Raw genomic sequence first — 16929 nt, forward strand, 5'->3', positions numbered from 1 at the left:
TGAGCATGGTGGTGCCTCATCTGCAACGGTGACCACAGCAGAAATGATTACAAAAGTGCATGACATGATTTTGGCAGACCGGCGAGTGACTGTCCACCATATAGCAGACACATGTGGCATCTCAACTGGCAGTGTGCATTCAATTTTTCATCATCATTTGTTAATGGAAAAAATCTCTGCACATTGGGTCCCGAGAATGCTGATGGTCAACCAAAAGAGGACACGTCGTGTGACAAGTCAGAACCTGTTGCGGACAATAAAGGCTGACAAGCCAAAGTTTCTGAAGAGATTTGTTACAATGGATGAAACGTGGGTTCACCACTTCGATCCTGAAAGTAAACGCCAAAGCATGCAATGGAAACACCCCCAAAGAAATTCAAGGTTCAACCATCAAAGGGCAGAGTGATGGCATCTGTGTTCTGGGATGCAGAAGGAATCCTTTTGATAGATTATCTCCAACAGGGAAAGACAATCACAGGTGTTTATTTTGCAACCCTAATTGAAGAATTACGTACTGCCATCAAGGAGAAATGCCGCGGAATGTTCGCCCGTGGTGTGTTGTTCCATTGTGACAATGCTCCCGCCCGCACCTCCCAAGTTGTGGTGGCTGCAATTCATGCAGCAGGGTTTGAAATTGTCCCTCGTGCCCCTTATTCTCCAGATCTGGCCCTCAGTGACTTCCACCTGTTCCCGAACATGAAGAAACACCTTTGTGGAAAACATTTTGCCAGTGATTCCGAGGTTATGGATGTTGTGAATGCTTGGTTGCAGGACCAACCAAAAGAATTTTTTTCTGCTGGGATTGAAGGACTGGAAGGCCAATTGGAAAAGTGTGTTAATGTTGCAGGGGACTATGTTGAAAAGTGACAGTGATTTGGTTTTCCTACGAGGGTTCCTTCTATGTCAGGGGCGGAGCATGCTGAACCACCCTCGTAGCACTTATTAGTTATTTACATAATTTTTCAGTGTAGAAAGTTACCTGCAGAGACGAGGCCTCATCTCAGGAATCATTATTCTTTAACTTCTTGCCTGTGAGAGTGCCAACAAGTGACTTGAGAGTGGCACCGATCCCTCGACCGGGTGTTTGGGCATTTCCATGTCCTCGTCCAAATCCTTGTGGGTGGGCATCCAAGCATTTTTGGTATCTTAACTGGAAAAAAAGAAGAAAAAAAGTAAGTGAAAGCAATAGAATGTATGATTAATAGTTTGTACTTATAACCACTGTACCTGGTTTTACATATTCACCCCAACGTTTCAGAGACTCATTCTGTCTGTCTTAAGGGTCATGTGGCCACATGTAGTTGATCCCTGTACATTCATTATGAATCAACCATCAGTGATCAGTTACAAAGAATAACAGAATGTAATTCATAAAATTGAGTCATGGTGGGTTAAAAACCATAATTATTATTATTAGTATTGTTAGGATTCTGAACTGTTGCCACTACAAATTCTTGAAAACTAAGAATAAAAAGTTGTTCAAAATATTAATTGATATTAATATGTAAGTATTCCCCTGCAATTATAAGTATTAATTTACCATATTTATGTAGATATCTACTACTTAATAGTAGTAGTAGTATTAGTAGTAATTCAGCTAATTAATTAATTATAAGTATTATTATTTAAAGTATAATAAAACAATGGTGATGTGAATTTGGAGAAAGTTTTAGAAATAACCCTCCACCCCACCCCTTTGATAAAATCCTGCCTATACTGGTATGTCATTATGATGTGTTACCTTCGTAAATTCAGTACTGGAGGATTTATTTACATGCTTTGTTGTGTTGCTTTAAAGTTGTGCATGTCAAGTTAAACTAAGGAACATGCACTACACAAAAAGATATGATACTTGTGTAAACAGTTAAAAACAACAAATTAATCAATTAGAACATTTAAGTCCAGTTTATGCACAAAAAGGCTAATTAGAACTGGACCTAAAGTTTAAAGTTGGATCCAAACCACTGTGCCATGTGCCTCCACTGGGTATCGAACCCGGGACCCCTTGATTACAAGGCAACGACAAAATGTCCTTATTGTATAACAAAGTAATGGTACTGCATTAATTTTGGAAGAAAAGTAATGTTGATTTGTTACTTGCTTCCAAAAGTAACTATGCTACTATCTTAGAGTAATTTACGCAGGACAGTTCCCCAGAAAACACTAACGACTTACAGACAATTATGCATAGGTGCTCAAGGTGAAGAGGGACAATTTTGCTATGTAATAACAATGAAAATACAGTGCACTGCGTTCTACAGCTCCATGGTGACTGAAATGGCAGCTTGTGAGGAGTGGAATCCCCTCCCACGACTCCACCATGAGCTGCTATGCTACAACAATCAGCAGGTTTTTTCTTCCACAGAGAAGTGAAGTTTCAGCGACCGATTCCAGCAGTATGTGGACAAAATGGGCGCCATTTTCCACACTTCATGTTGCTGTAAATGATTATTATTTTTATTTTTTTTCAATAATTATGGAATACATATGGCTGTAAGGCTAGCACATGAATAAAGCTGACCTTTCTTTATTCACTGTGTTATATCATTTTAAAAATCGTCAGGTTTTTTTTTGCCCCACCCTGTACAATTACTGCACAAGTGCCTGTAGATTACACTCCTAGATTAAAATAACAAAGAAGTGATAAATTGATATCAGTAATGCATAAAAAAAATCATCATACCCTTAAAGTGCACCAGCACACCTTTAGTTCCTTTCACCAAAATCCTTTTAAAATTTCTCTTATTTCAAACAACCAGTATGATTTTACAAGCTCTGAAAAAGTAAATGTATTTAGAATTCTCTCTGGGACACTCAAGTGAAGCTTCAAGTAATTTAGATATTGTTGATAGTTATATGTAATAGTTTTATGGTGTTATTTTCCATCAAAAATAAAAAGTTTACATTCTATGACTGTACTTGAAGAGGAGTTTAAAGTATTTCACATTCTAAATCAAATTTTGGATTCTCTTCTCCATTTGAACACCAAAGTGCCATTTTATGTGTTGTCTTTGATCCTGACTTTTTGTACTATGTTTAGTATTGTATTCATCATAAATAAGTATCCCTAGAATACTGAAGTGGTTCTTCGAAAGAAGACACATTTTTAAAAATATCTGCTGTAAAAAGGTTAAAGCAGTGGTTCTCAATCTTCACAAGACTGTAGTCAGGTAAATTATATTTTTTAAAAGCTGATCCCCCAATCACAAGTGCAGTATTTTTTTTGTGGACTGCACAAAACACTGAAACTCTGGAAAAGTATGAGTTGGTATCAGTGATAAAATTCTAATTACTTCCCGATACCACTGGTATTGATCAATACCGATTAGGCTGAGCTGATACCAATGCTGTTGTATTGGTATTCTTCTTGGAATGTATTTACTGATACCAGCCGATACTTTTCCAGTATTTTGGTCTTTCTCGGGATCCACAAAAATGCTGCACGACACTTTTGCGGGGTCTAATTATGCTGGAAATTGTGCAAAATTCGAAGTTTCGTTTTATTTTGCATTAATTTTGTGATTACATAACATGTTTTTTTTAATATTCTGATGTAATTCTTCAATACTTTAAATGAAAATTCTTGGTAAATTGATGCATACAATTGGAGCAGAATCATCATAATCATTCTTCGCCGTTTCCTGCCTCTGGCTGGGTCGGCATAGAAGTCAAGCCTCTCCATTCTCTCCACTATCTGCTCTTTCCACAGACATCTTTGTCTCCCCCTTGGCCTTATTCCCACTATAAATATTAAGCCACATAGTGTATACTTACTTTACAAGCTGCTTCAATGGTTTTGCAAAGGGCTCCAGAAGAAGGCTCACAATGGAACGCATGTGCTATGTACTGATCCTGAGCTGTGTGCATTATGAACGCGCATTGCTTCACATTACGACCAATGCCAAGGAAAGACAAGTAACGGACCCGACACTCAGCAAGCAACTTATTTTCTTCCTGCAACGGAAAAATACATTTTTAATAGTTATAGACATGCTTACATCTGATCTAAAAACTATCAATGGATCGCTATAAATTAAACACATTGTACTGTCATGTTCAATCACATATTTTTCTGTTCAGAAGGATTCAAATGTGATCTACCCCCAATTCTAAGTAATCACAACCATATACATGTACGTATGTTTAATTTTCAATATACAATGGAACTCCGATTTTACGTTCTCAGAGTTTACATTTTCCCGTATTATACATTCAATCTTTGCGGTCCCAACATAGCAAAGTATTATAAAAGTATCCTCGATTTTACATTTTCCAGCATTTTACGTTTTTTCAACTAGGTCCCCTGGAAAATGTAAACTTGAGGTTCCACTCTATATGGGAGTGGAATCCCAATTCTATGATCACGGATTATACATTTTTCCACTTTTTCATTGCCCCCACGGAGCAAATTTTTTTTTTTAAATTTTATATTTTCCTATACTCAAAATTTTTCACATTCACTTCTTGGCCACTTAACGTACCAGTAATTTTCGACTTAAAATAAAAGTATTCTTGGAGCTGGGTAGATGTGTTGGATGGCCATTCAACTACCTTGAACTATACTTCGCATGCACACGTGTGCATTGCCTCATGACATGTTACTGCATGGTCAACTTGTTTTAAAGCATAATTATGATGCTTATATTTTATGTTCTTAATTTACTGAGAATATGGCTTTTAAAAATACTCAACTTGATACAAATCAACAATTCCTGGATTTTGCCTCAAGTTACTTATATTTTATCCAGTTTGAATATTTCATTGTACAAAATTGTTCAACTACCACATCAATGCTACAGCATTATGATGTTGGGCAATTAACTTTACTTTGATCATGAATTTCATAGATTTTAAAAATTCGTCCTCTTTTGAAACCTACCATTCCTGATTAAGGATGGCAACAAAATTCAGATGGATATCCAAATAATCCAGATATCTGCAATAAGTTATTCTGATAAGAATAGTTTCTGAAATTAAACCAATAATTGCCAAATAAATTTTCAAGAACATCCCTTGCACATATAATTCCATTAAAAAATAAGTGAACAAGAGTGACAAACCCACATAAATCTGTCCCTTCTCTCTGATATTCTGAGAGAGGAAGAAGAGTGGGAGGGGCAACAAAGTGGTTGTCAGGTCAAGTGAAGAAGAACATATGTTCTTTCGGCATTCATTCTCCTCCCCCCCCCACACCATGTCCCAGGCAGGCAGCAGGTCACACTGAGGATGTTATATTTTAAAGTGTACACTTTTAACCTCATTACCTTCCCTTTTTATTGATATGATGGAAAACTTTGCACATTTGTACTGAACTGAGAGATGCAGAAATCTGTTTTAGGCAAACAAAGGTAAACATTGAAAGAATATGAATAAAAACTATAAAACTATCTGGATACTGTGCACATTCGGATATCCAGATATGTGAAATCTGGATAGAGTATTATCCAATCTCGATTTGGTCATTCCTATTCCTGATATCAAAGTTTGAATAAGTTATCTGATTCACATAGACCTAAGTACAATAAATTATGAGTTTGGAGAACAATTTTCTAGGGCCAATGGAAATGTTCCCGTTCACAAAAAAATCTAAGCATAAGGCGAATACTACACGAGAGGTTAAGAAAGAAATGGTTTGCTTCAGAATAAAACTCTTATCCTAACACCATGAAAATTAAAATAAAGAAAGCTGCACTAAAAATAAAGATTTACTCTGAATTTTTAAACAATAAACAAATTGACTTCTGTAAATTACGTTTATCATGAGGCATTTATTTGATTAATGATTTTTTTAACTTGAAATACTTACACTAGGGTTCAAAATAGAAATCATAGAGGGAGCTACTGCCACATTGACAGAACGCCACTGGTCCTGTGGAGCTGCAGACGAGAGTTTGTCAATTGCATCATTTAGGATGTCCATCCCCGTTGCTCGCGTAACTTGAGTGGATCCCAAATATTGTGCTCTGAGTATTTTCTTTGGTTCTTCCATCGGAGTTGGGAAGGACTGAGCTGCTCGAGAGAAATAGAAGGTTTTTTTGTGAAGACATTCCTTTCATAGTTTTAAAGAAAATTTTTGACTAGGTAATATTATAATAATAAAAAAACTTGTACATATAACAAGGCTCTTTAATTATTTAAATTTACTAAAATAAAAATGTGATATTTGCATTTGTGTGTGTGTGTGTAATATAATAATATATATGCAATCCTAGACCGAGACATCTGTGTTAACATAGCCCACTGACATGGTGAGGATGTAGACCTGCCAAATTACTAGTTCTCCCTGCTGTAAACTCCATGTGACATTAATAAGGTAAATACTAATGTATGTTTCAGAATGCTAGTTGCCAACTAAAGGAAATCAATCTATGCTTAGAATTTTTTAAACAAAAGTTCTTACAAAAACATATGGCCTAGTAAGTGAGAATGCCATCTTGAGAACAAGGTAAAACATGGACTGTTTGAACGTTTTAAAAATACAGAGGTGAACTAAATTAAATTAGAAGATTGAGATGGCTAGGGCACTGCTCTAGGTTAACTGCAACAATGATGTTATGATGGAACAAACCCACATCTACATGCCTTATCCGGCATTGAACCCAGAACCTCTAACACTGTAGCACATGACATTATCCACTCAACCAAAGACTGGCTAGAGAAGCCCACGACAACACAGACGAGAGAAGCTGGGAATAAGCACAGTGCAAACTAAGCTTCTTGATTGGAGGGGGGGGGGGTGCCTAAGTGGCGTATTTGTGATTTCATTTCAGGAGGTACGTTCTTTTGGGTATACCAGTCAGTAAATTAACTACTGCCTTGCGGTTCTATGTACTTTAGAAACAGTAAGAGTTACATTCTAACAAAACTCAAACTCTTACACAAAATGAGCTATCGAACTAGTAACACTGAAAACTTGATCAACTTTCTATTGCCAAGTTCAAATTTAATGTCCATTTAACCTGCCTACAAGTTTCTTGTGAACACTTTAATACAAGTAAAATATCAGCACTATGCCATTAAAACATAAGTGAAAACAGCCTGCTGTTGTTCTGGCTCGGTAAGCTTGGTCAGTTTCAGAATGGTGTCCTTCAATCCACAAGGCTGCACACTTTTCGGCAGGAAAATCTGTGATGAGGATCATTACTGGACAGGAATGATTTTTCAATAGTGTTTGTTGTAGTTAAGGAATGGTATACTAACGTTTTCAATTCCATTTTTGTTGAGGGGGATAAAAATATTTTTCTTTTGTCGGGATAACGTTTTCTGTGGGAGGGAAATCCACAACATCCCCCCCCCCTCTCCTGTTAATTCGCACACTGGGAATAAGGTGGAAATAACACTGGAATGATGGAAGGTTGACTATCAAAGATGTATGAAACAAAGATGAGTGGAAAAATAAGTATTACTAAATTAACACTTCATAAAAGAGTGAGTGTCGAAGTAAACTGAGTGTCTTCAGCAAACACCCACATCAGGAAAATATAAATAAGGCCCGACACTTACTGACTAGGGCTTGTTCGCTTCGATGGTGAAAGCGTCGGTGTTCCGTTGGCAGATTAGTTGGTCGAGCAAGTCCTGATCTACCACCATTTCCACTTGAACCTGAAAGTAAACAGTGTTTATTCATAATTGACATCATCTAAAACTCTCCTCCACATTATCCTACTGCTGTGCTGATTATTGTGTTTTTTGCAGTACATACATTTCACAATCCCTTTGGAAGGCTAATATTTTTTAAATAATAAGAGCACAGCCTTACTATGTAGGGATTTCTAAGATATAGAAAGAAGATGCACATCAACCAGGGGACAAATGTTTGCATAAAAGCATGTTTCCTTACCTTCATTGTATCTATTTACTCAACTATTTCAGTGTCTTTGGATCACTTGAGTATTATGCAGTGATATGTGCTATTTTTAAAACATAATTGTATATTTCACCTCTATATTTTTTATGCAGTGTGAGGATGGTAGACATTCAGAGAATGTTTGTTTGCCTTCAGCATTGTCAAATATTTATCAGTGTTTAAAAGAAAGAAACTCTACAAATATTTTTTTTTCTCTTGATTGGGAACTGATGTCACAAAGAACAAATACTGATATGCATGTACAAGGTCTTCAAATTAAATTCATAAAATATTCAAATTATAGTGCAAATTTCATTTTAATACAGAGGATTTACATACCTCGTTGTGGTATAACTTGTGGATTATCAAATCACCTTTAGCCTCAATATGGAGTAGACTAAAAAATTGAACTTTTCATACCATCTCAACGTTGTAGTAAAAAAGTAAAATCAAGTAGGAGGTTACCTGGTTTTCAGATCTATATTTTATATTTTTAACCTTTCTTTAAGCTGCAAAGCATACACTGTCTGTACCTATATGACCTGCCAATAGTAGAGTTATATGACAAAATACATTATTGAAGTTCAAAAATTCTAATTTCTGTAATAGAAACAGTAAAAAAAAAGATCTAGTTCTTTGTTCTTATTACATTCTCTGAAGACTCTTTTTAATTTCAATTGGTTTTCAGTTTCTATGTGGAAGATGGGAGGTGTATTTTGTTGGCTGCCATATTGGGTATGTTAGTATGTTATTCAGGGAGATCCAAAGTAAATTTTCCATCAATTTTATTCAAGGAAAAATACTAAAATTACTGGGTTAACAAAAGAGAGTGCAAACAACTTACTTATATCTATTGGTTTGGCTAAATTTTGCTGCAAACTTCTTTCTATCATGATCTTCTTACATATGTCTCTTAATGTGTTAGCAATCGTTCTAGCTGGAATGTCACACCGGAAGACATGGCACATGTGCTTGCGAGTGGTCCTATCTCGAGCGACGTACGCAAAGTCCCTGTACGATAAAAAATGTGCAACATTATTTCAGGTACATTTATGAGTGTTGGACATACTACATTGTTCATTGGTTATTTTTCAATTTCACAGAGAATTTAGATTCAACATTTAGCCAGAATTTCTTAAGGGGCAAATTCTAATATGGAAAAATTGAATATGGAAGTACTGTATGAATGTGAATTAGCATGCTACTTGTTCAAAATATTGTCATGTTGAATTTGATACAGAAATTATATTTCTGTTCAGATATTTAATACTTCACATCCTATCCTACAATGCAAGACATTCTTAGCACGTGACTTCAAGATTGATTAATACTACAGTATTTAGAATAATGAAGAAGCATGTAGCATTTGGTCATTTTGAATACAGACTTGTATTAAAGTGCAATCTATAAAGTTGGTTATTTCCATATTTAGTGTCAAACTTGTGACAAATTGTAAATTAAAATCACGCATGTAATTTACTGCAGCTTAAACAGAAAATACTTTAGATAAATTCACATCTTGTGCAATCAGGGAGAAAAGCAAAAAGTACAAAATTTATGAAAAACATTTTAATAGCAATATGTAACATCAAGAATAAGCTTAGGCATTATTCTTAGAAAAGTTTTCCACAAAATTTGCTAATGATGTTTGCATTGCAATCCATTACACATAATAATACCACATACACAAGCAATTAAAAAAATATATTGTATTTGCCATATGGGAGATTCAGACTGAAGCGACAAGCAACATCCAATAGACAAGTGACACATGTCATTCGGGAAAAAACCTTTAGAAATAAATTCAACTTTTCATACTGGGGTAACACAACAAGCTGCATGTAACTCGAACCGTATCGTTTTCCAATAATTTGCATTGTGTCACCCCAGTCTGTAGGTTGCATATGTGCAGTGAATGTTTGAGAGACTGGAGAGGCCTGTGTCACATTGGTGTGAAACCATCATGTCACATGCCACTTGTCTCTTCAGTCTGAAAGCTACCTTATGTCTAAAATGCCACAAAACTTCATGCTAACTAAAACTATAAAAATCAGGCCAAAATGCATTTTGTTCTTTCAGTAAGGAAACACATGGCTCCTGGTAAAACGAGAGAAAAGGTAAAATAGTGTGTGTGTAACAAAAACAATTTAATATTCGTGAAAAGAGTTGCATTAACTCTTACTAGCATAATTTTCAATTGAATACTTCAGTTGTACAGAAATTAAAGCTCAGCATGTGCCATGAAATGACATAGAATGCCAACACAATACGAATATTCTTGTGGGTGTGATAATCATATTTAAGGGAATACTGTTAGAGACTCTGCACTATTACTTAAGACATCTGAGAATAAAACAGAAGAGTAGGGTAGTATTTATTTAAATGGCAGTTTCACTCTTATTTGCATTCTTCTGCAAGTGAAAAAACTGTATACACTTCATACGAACATTTGCATGAATGTATGCATTTGTCAATGATTTAACAGGAGATAACAGAGAAGCCGATCTATGCTTTGCTCTACTGCTGCTTACCCTCATAACATTGATAGTAACATTCATATGATATATTTATTGCCCATATATTTACGATTTAACACTAAAAAATCTTAAGGTAGATACTTTTTCCTATATTTCACTTGACTCTTGCATTGTATGTAAAGGGTTTTCCAATAAGAATGATATGATTTTGAAATGAAGTGGCAACTATGCTTCAAATGTTATAACTGTCACTAGTTGTCATTTGTGTTTAGCATACTGTGACAATTCATCATGGCTAAATACATGCTTCAAGAACGTTTGATTATTATCCAAAAATTTTATGAAAATAGACGTTCTATTGAACTTGAAACGGATCATAATTTTGGGCAAAAAATTATCTTCTCAGATGAAGCTTATTTCTGGTTACGTGGATATGTTAACAAACAAAATTGTCGTTTTTGGTGTGAAAACAATCCACAAGAGATTCACGAGAAGCCCTTGCATCCGCAAAAGGTCACTGTATGGTGTGGTTTATAGCATTGTAGAATCATCGGACCAATTTTTTTTTTTTCAAAACGAGGAGTGGTACCGATTGATGTTAACAGATTTGGAGGACATGTGGTTCCAACAAAACGGTGGCACATGTCACACTGCTAATGCCACTATTGACGTATTGCAAGAACAGTTTCGTGAAAGGATAATTTCAGAAATGAAACTGTTAGTTAGCCTCCAAGAAGTTGTGATTTAACTCCTTTAGATTGCTTTTTGTGGGATTATTTGAAATCTATAGTCTATGCAAATAGACCATGAACCCTTGATGCATTAAGATTGAACATCGAACACTGCATTCGTGACATTAGGCTCGAGTTATTGCACAAAGTCATCGAAAATTGGGTTAATCGAATTCACTTGTGTGCACGAAGTCGAGGTGGACACTAAAATGATTTCTTATTCAAAACATAATGTAATACATTATGCTTCAAAATAATATAAAAAGTTTGGTTGTATCTGAAATAGTTATTATTTTATTTCATTGTAAAATCATATTGTTCTTATTGGAAAACCCTATACATAGTATTCTTTATTAAAGTAAATTTATCTTGGTTATCTGAGCTAATTAAAAGTTTTAATTGTCTTTTGCAAACTCAGCACATCGAAATCATTAAGAAATGGCTTATTTCATTTCTGAAGCAAACAAAAAGATGAAGTTTATATACCAGCGTTATCCATGCAAGTCCAGAAATATATAGTGGTTGAACAACTTTGCCACCTAAGCAGCAGCTGAAAACAATTATCCATAATTCTCATATCAAACATAATGTTGTAAAGGTATCCCAACAAATAAGATGAACGGTCGTGAAGAAAGATGTGTGTGCAGATTATATTCCCATCTCAAATAGGTACCAAAAAATGTATCAATAAATTCACACCAGGAGCAAGATATTTGCATTTTAGTTAACCATGCACAGATGAAGTACTTCTGGTGTAGACGGAAAGCACATGCAGCACATTAGAAAGGAGCACAGTAAGATAGGGGCTTAAAATATGATAGGTATCTATTACCTCTCCCTGAAGTTCACCACAGCACCAATTTCACAGAAGAAAGAGATAAAAGAGAGATATTTACATTAGCTGGTAAAAAAAAAAAAATCACTACATTTATGCTACATCTCTAACATACTACTTAAAATATAGTCTATATGTATAATCCAGCATTTCTCTAAAACAAAAATAGAAAGAATATATTGAAAAATATCTAATCAAAACCATATTTACAGAACTTGGTATACTTTTTCAAAATTAATTTGACCAAGGTACATTTGTTTTAAAAAAATCTCAGTTTTCGATATGATATTGCTATGAATGCCTCATAAAAATGGTTATTCCATCACATATTCATTGCATTCCTCACTGTAATTTAATTTTATCCATATACTTCAAAATTCACACACATTATTGGGATCCTCACTTCTCCATATCATAGTTCATGATTTTCTCACTAAATAATTCCACACTTCCAAAAGTTTGATGCAAATTTTGAAGTTACATTTTTGGTTTCTATTTCTTATACATTATAATGGCACTGAACTGATGGCATATTGGTAATATCGGCACCTTGTGATAAAGAGGTCCTGGGTTCGATAGCCAGTGGAGACATGTACTAGTTTAGATCCCACTGTAGGTCCAGTCCTGATTAGCCTTCTGTGCAAAAAGCTCACTTGAAACAAACTTTAAGCCAAGAACTTGTAGAGTAACTCTGTCTGATGTCACTGACCTTCACATATGAAATGACGACCTTACTTTCATCAAGTAACTGTATACCAGTTTCTGAGCTCTATTACCAATGGTTCATGTAACCATGATATGACTGTGATGATTGTTTTAGTAATCACTGTAGTTGAAATACTTTTCTATCCTGACTTTTGACAGAGATTACATTTATTAAATACAAACCCTTGTGGAGCTTTCAAACTGAAGGGACAAGTGACATGTGACAAATAACATGTGTCACTTGGAAATAAACCTTCAGAAATCAACACAATCTTTCACATGAGTGACACGAAAAGCTTGAGCCATTTTCTCAGTAGTGGGCATCATGTCGCTTTGGTTTGTTAATTGCAGACGCACAGTAAATGATTTGTGGGGTCCATGTCGCTTGCCACTTTGGTCTGAAAGCTGCCTAAGCAAGAACAACTAAATGAATAGTCCACAAATGAATTGCTCACTTCTCACATAATCTCTTTTCTTTCCCTCATGCATGTATTCATAAATTACAAGACTATGAAAGGTCCATGTTTTCTTTTAAGGCGAGGAGGGACAATTTCCCCTTGGTCTTTCTCTGTGGGGCAGCTGCTGATCACTGTTGCCAACTTCGCTCTTTCGAAACCAGATCTGGCTCTTTCGTGCACTCGTTTGACTGTGAACTTTGGCACCCGCCCTCTGCCTCACTATGATGCCACCACTGGCTCCGGCCCATAATACCAACTTTTGCCATGAGTGTACATTTTGCACGTGGCGTGATATTCGTATAGCTATAGGCTGCGTCACCCACCTCTTCTTTCCTTCCCATGTATTTTATATAGAGCGTTGTGGCCAAGATGAAGATGACAATTTTGTTATCCGGGAACCCTTTATTTTCGATTTTATATTAACATCATTGGATTATTGAGATGGGTGATGCCGCCAAATCTAGGCGGTGGAAACTAAGAATAAATTGCCATCACTTTAAAGCTAACGGTAATAGCAGCACCCCTACCCCTCTGACAACTAAAATTACCCTAGTAGGCACTTTATGCAGCCTTCGTTAATCTAGCTCCTTGAAAGTCCTCTTTAGCTATATTAATGGTGAAATTTAGCTCTATTATGCACATCAGGTTTGGCAACACTGCCAGGATGGCCGTAGGAGGCAAGGAGAAATGCACTAGGCTTATGGGACCATTATTTTATTCGTTCTCTCGGGAATATCAAACATCCGACGACGTAGAAAAGTACATGGATGGAAAAAGGACACGTAGAACTATGTAATAGCAGTAGGAAAAGTCGAAACTCCCATTTGATGAGCCGTAACTTGAAGTTGAAGTTGATGTCCCATAAGGAATACATGGGATTCGGTAAATACTAATTCATCATATTTTTCAAAAATCGTATAAGGCTTAATAATCAACTTAGGAAACCGCTTCCACTTGCCACATGGGGAGAAATTCATACTCTTCATTTCTGCCGGAGATCTTTTCAGTAGCATTGCTCATTCCGACGATATTGGAATAAATGCATGCCTGGTGCGTAATTGTCCCTCTTCGCCTTAAGTTGCCATTTGAACTTCTTGGGATGTACGCATACAATCCTGCTAGAACTATATAAGTAAAATCTTTATTTTGTTTTGTTATTGGTTTAGTTTCCAAATTGAATTTCCCATATTATATTTCAAATACCAGTGTGTATCTTTTTCAACATACTATTTAGCAACACAATAAAGAGCTAAAAAAATGTTTATATACATTGATACAATATATTTACATATAATGCAAATATAAAGAACTAAAATAATTACCTTCCATTGTCACGACCTACTCCCCACACCCTAATAGTGTGTATAGGTTGAGTGTTAAGTACAGTCAGATTTTCAGGGTCAATTAACTTCAATGCACCTTCATCAAGATCCATGAACAAATCTTTACCCTGTGGGGGGAAAAAAAGAAAAATCACCAATGAATGAATCAACATACCCAAGTAGAGTATCTTCTGTAGTTTCCATAATTTCACACAAAACTATAGCATATCATTTACAGGACTTTCTGGAAAGTAAATGTCTGATTCTCTCTCTCTTTGCTTCACATACAATATCAACAACTTCAATAATTAATAACGAAAATCCTGAATAAATGTGTGCCAAATTAGTGAAAAATGGATGACATTGCACTTACTTCATCCAGAAGGGGAAAATCCATATTTACAGTTTTTTCATAGACATAAAACATTTAACATTTTCAATTTCAACAACACTTACGCTTTCCTGCAAAATGCATTACCATCATTTTAAACTTTAAACTTTGTAAATATTAATTGACTATTGACTGTGTTATTATACAGGGTGTCCAAAAAGTAACACACCCGAGATTTTGAATGTATCTAACTTTTGTACAAACAGCGACAGACACATGAAACTTATGCCGGTATTAACTTCGTTCATGCGGGTATTTTTGAAACATTAAACAATAACATCATGCTCTAAATGAACGTTCAGTACGTGGAAAAAAGTTACTAAAGTGTAAAAAAGTTTTTGTACGAAGTAAAAACCAACATGGATAAAAGGTAGCAGTAGAGTTGCATTTTGCAAGAATTTCGATGTGTATCAATGGGTATTTATCGAATTGATAAAAGAACGATAATTTTTTACACATTTTGTGCATTACAGATGATTTTATGTGGATTATTCTTTGCATATTCATAAAAAAGTATTATTTTTTTTTAAATTATGAGGTACACTGGCAACATTGGTCATGTCAGAGGTACCAGGTGTGCCCGATATCTGGCTACATTATTCAATCAATAAAATAAAACAAAAGATTTCAAACTTATCGTACAGAAACCTAACCTACCCATCTTTCTGTATGGGATAATTTGGTTTAGAAGAGGGAGGGGAATCTCCAGTTTTCTCCTTGTTAAATTGTACTCTGGTTACAATACATTCACATCTTTATAACATGCTCACTATGCTCATACAAACATTAACATAGTTTTTCTTGTATGTACACATTGCTTGCACTGTAGAATTATTTTCCTGTAGTTTACGGTTATTACAAGCATAAGAAAACAGTTTTACCTTGTGACGTTTCAGAACACACCCTCCCTTCATCAGACATTTATTTTCATTTTGACTAAAGATACAGTTATACCAATGGTTAGCAATTTTTTAAACAAAAAGAATCTGTTATATAATGGATTTTGTCAATGTTACATTGTTGTAATATAGCAACTTAAACTGTGAAAAGATTAAAAAGAGAAGGGTTTTAAAAAGATTGACGGGAAACATAGAGTTAAATGTCTGGGAAGCTTCGTTCATTGCAGAAGAACACTGGAATAAATTAAATAATGAAAATGGTAACATGGATCCATTATGGAGTTTTCTTTTTCACAAATGGAGTAAGCCACCATCTTTAAAATTTAATGTAACAGAAAACATCAAGAGACTTTGTGAAAACAATGATGACTTTGAATTACCTGATGATATTTGGGATTCATAATTTTAAATAAAAAATAATGTGATCAAAATTTTTTTTTATCTGAAATAAAAATAAAACAGACTGCTTCTTTTCACAGTTAAGTTGCTATATTACAACAATGTAACATTGACAACATCCATTATATAACAGATTCTTTTTGATTAAAAAATTGCTAACCATTGTTATAACTATATCTTTAGTCAAAATGAAAATAAATGTCTGATGAAGGAAGCGTGTGTTCTCCTGAAACGTCACAACGAAAAACTGTTTTCTTATGCTTGTAATAACCGTAAACTACAGGAAAATAAACATTAACATGCTTTACTTTTTTTTTCCCTATGATACAAAATTGAAACATACAGTTACTTACATCCCCCCATCGTCCTACAACGTCCAGTAAATCATTCCGTCCAAGAGATAAGTCAACTATACATTTATTCACTGCTTTACTGCTTCTTTCTGGCGTTAGGTCCTCCTCTGCAATTTCTACCCACCCAAGTGATCTGACAGCAAAACGGATTGGACGATCCTTTGACTCTGATTCTGTACGTGCTGGATAACTCCGCCTCCTATTACAAAATAAAACAAAAAGACGAAATTATATTGGCATGATGATGCTGCATTGTAATTTTACTTTTACATGTCAACTTCTAACAACAAACTTTTTGCTAATACATATCAAGCAGAACAACTGCCTGCTACCAAATGCTGTTCAATACATCTATAATTAAGTGATGTTTCTGTTAATTTGAATTTTGGATAATTCAAACCTTTTTCATGTACCCTTGGAGACAAAATTACAAAGAGTCCACTGTACATGTTTATGCTTTCTCCAGCAACAATAAAAAGCAGTACATATATCTATCCTGTCTACGTCTAAAGT

At 35.1% G+C, this 16929-nt stretch overlaps 1 protein-coding gene across 9 annotated transcripts in view; it reads right to left on the minus strand.

Annotated features, from left to right (window-relative positions):
- Window positions 1-16929, minus strand: part of LOC145988613 (protein Fe65 homolog) — a 486515-nt gene that overhangs the window by 11807 nt on the left and 457779 nt on the right. For all 9 annotated transcript variants that reach the window (XM_083123618.1, XM_083123617.1, XM_083123619.1 and 6 more), the window contains 7 exons: window positions 16417-16615; window positions 14375-14502; window positions 8691-8857; window positions 7504-7602; window positions 5807-6009; window positions 3775-3954; window positions 980-1150 (listed from right to left, as the gene is read on the minus strand). In XM_083123618.1, coding sequence (XP_082979744.1) covers window positions 1001-1150; window positions 3775-3954; window positions 5807-6009; window positions 7504-7602; window positions 8691-8857; window positions 14375-14502; window positions 16417-16615 — 1126 coding nt within the window. In that variant the 3' untranslated portion in view covers window positions 980-1000. The remainder of the gene's footprint in view (window positions 1-979; window positions 1151-3774; window positions 3955-5806; window positions 6010-7503; window positions 7603-8690; window positions 8858-14374; window positions 14503-16416; window positions 16616-16929) is intronic.

The sequence above is a fragment of the Lepisma saccharinum genome, chromosome 6 (assembly GCF_977018435.1).
Source record: "Lepisma saccharinum chromosome 6, izLepSacc3.1, whole genome shotgun sequence".
In the NCBI taxonomy this organism is placed as follows: Eukaryota; Metazoa; Arthropoda; class Insecta; order Zygentoma; family Lepismatidae; genus Lepisma; species Lepisma saccharinum.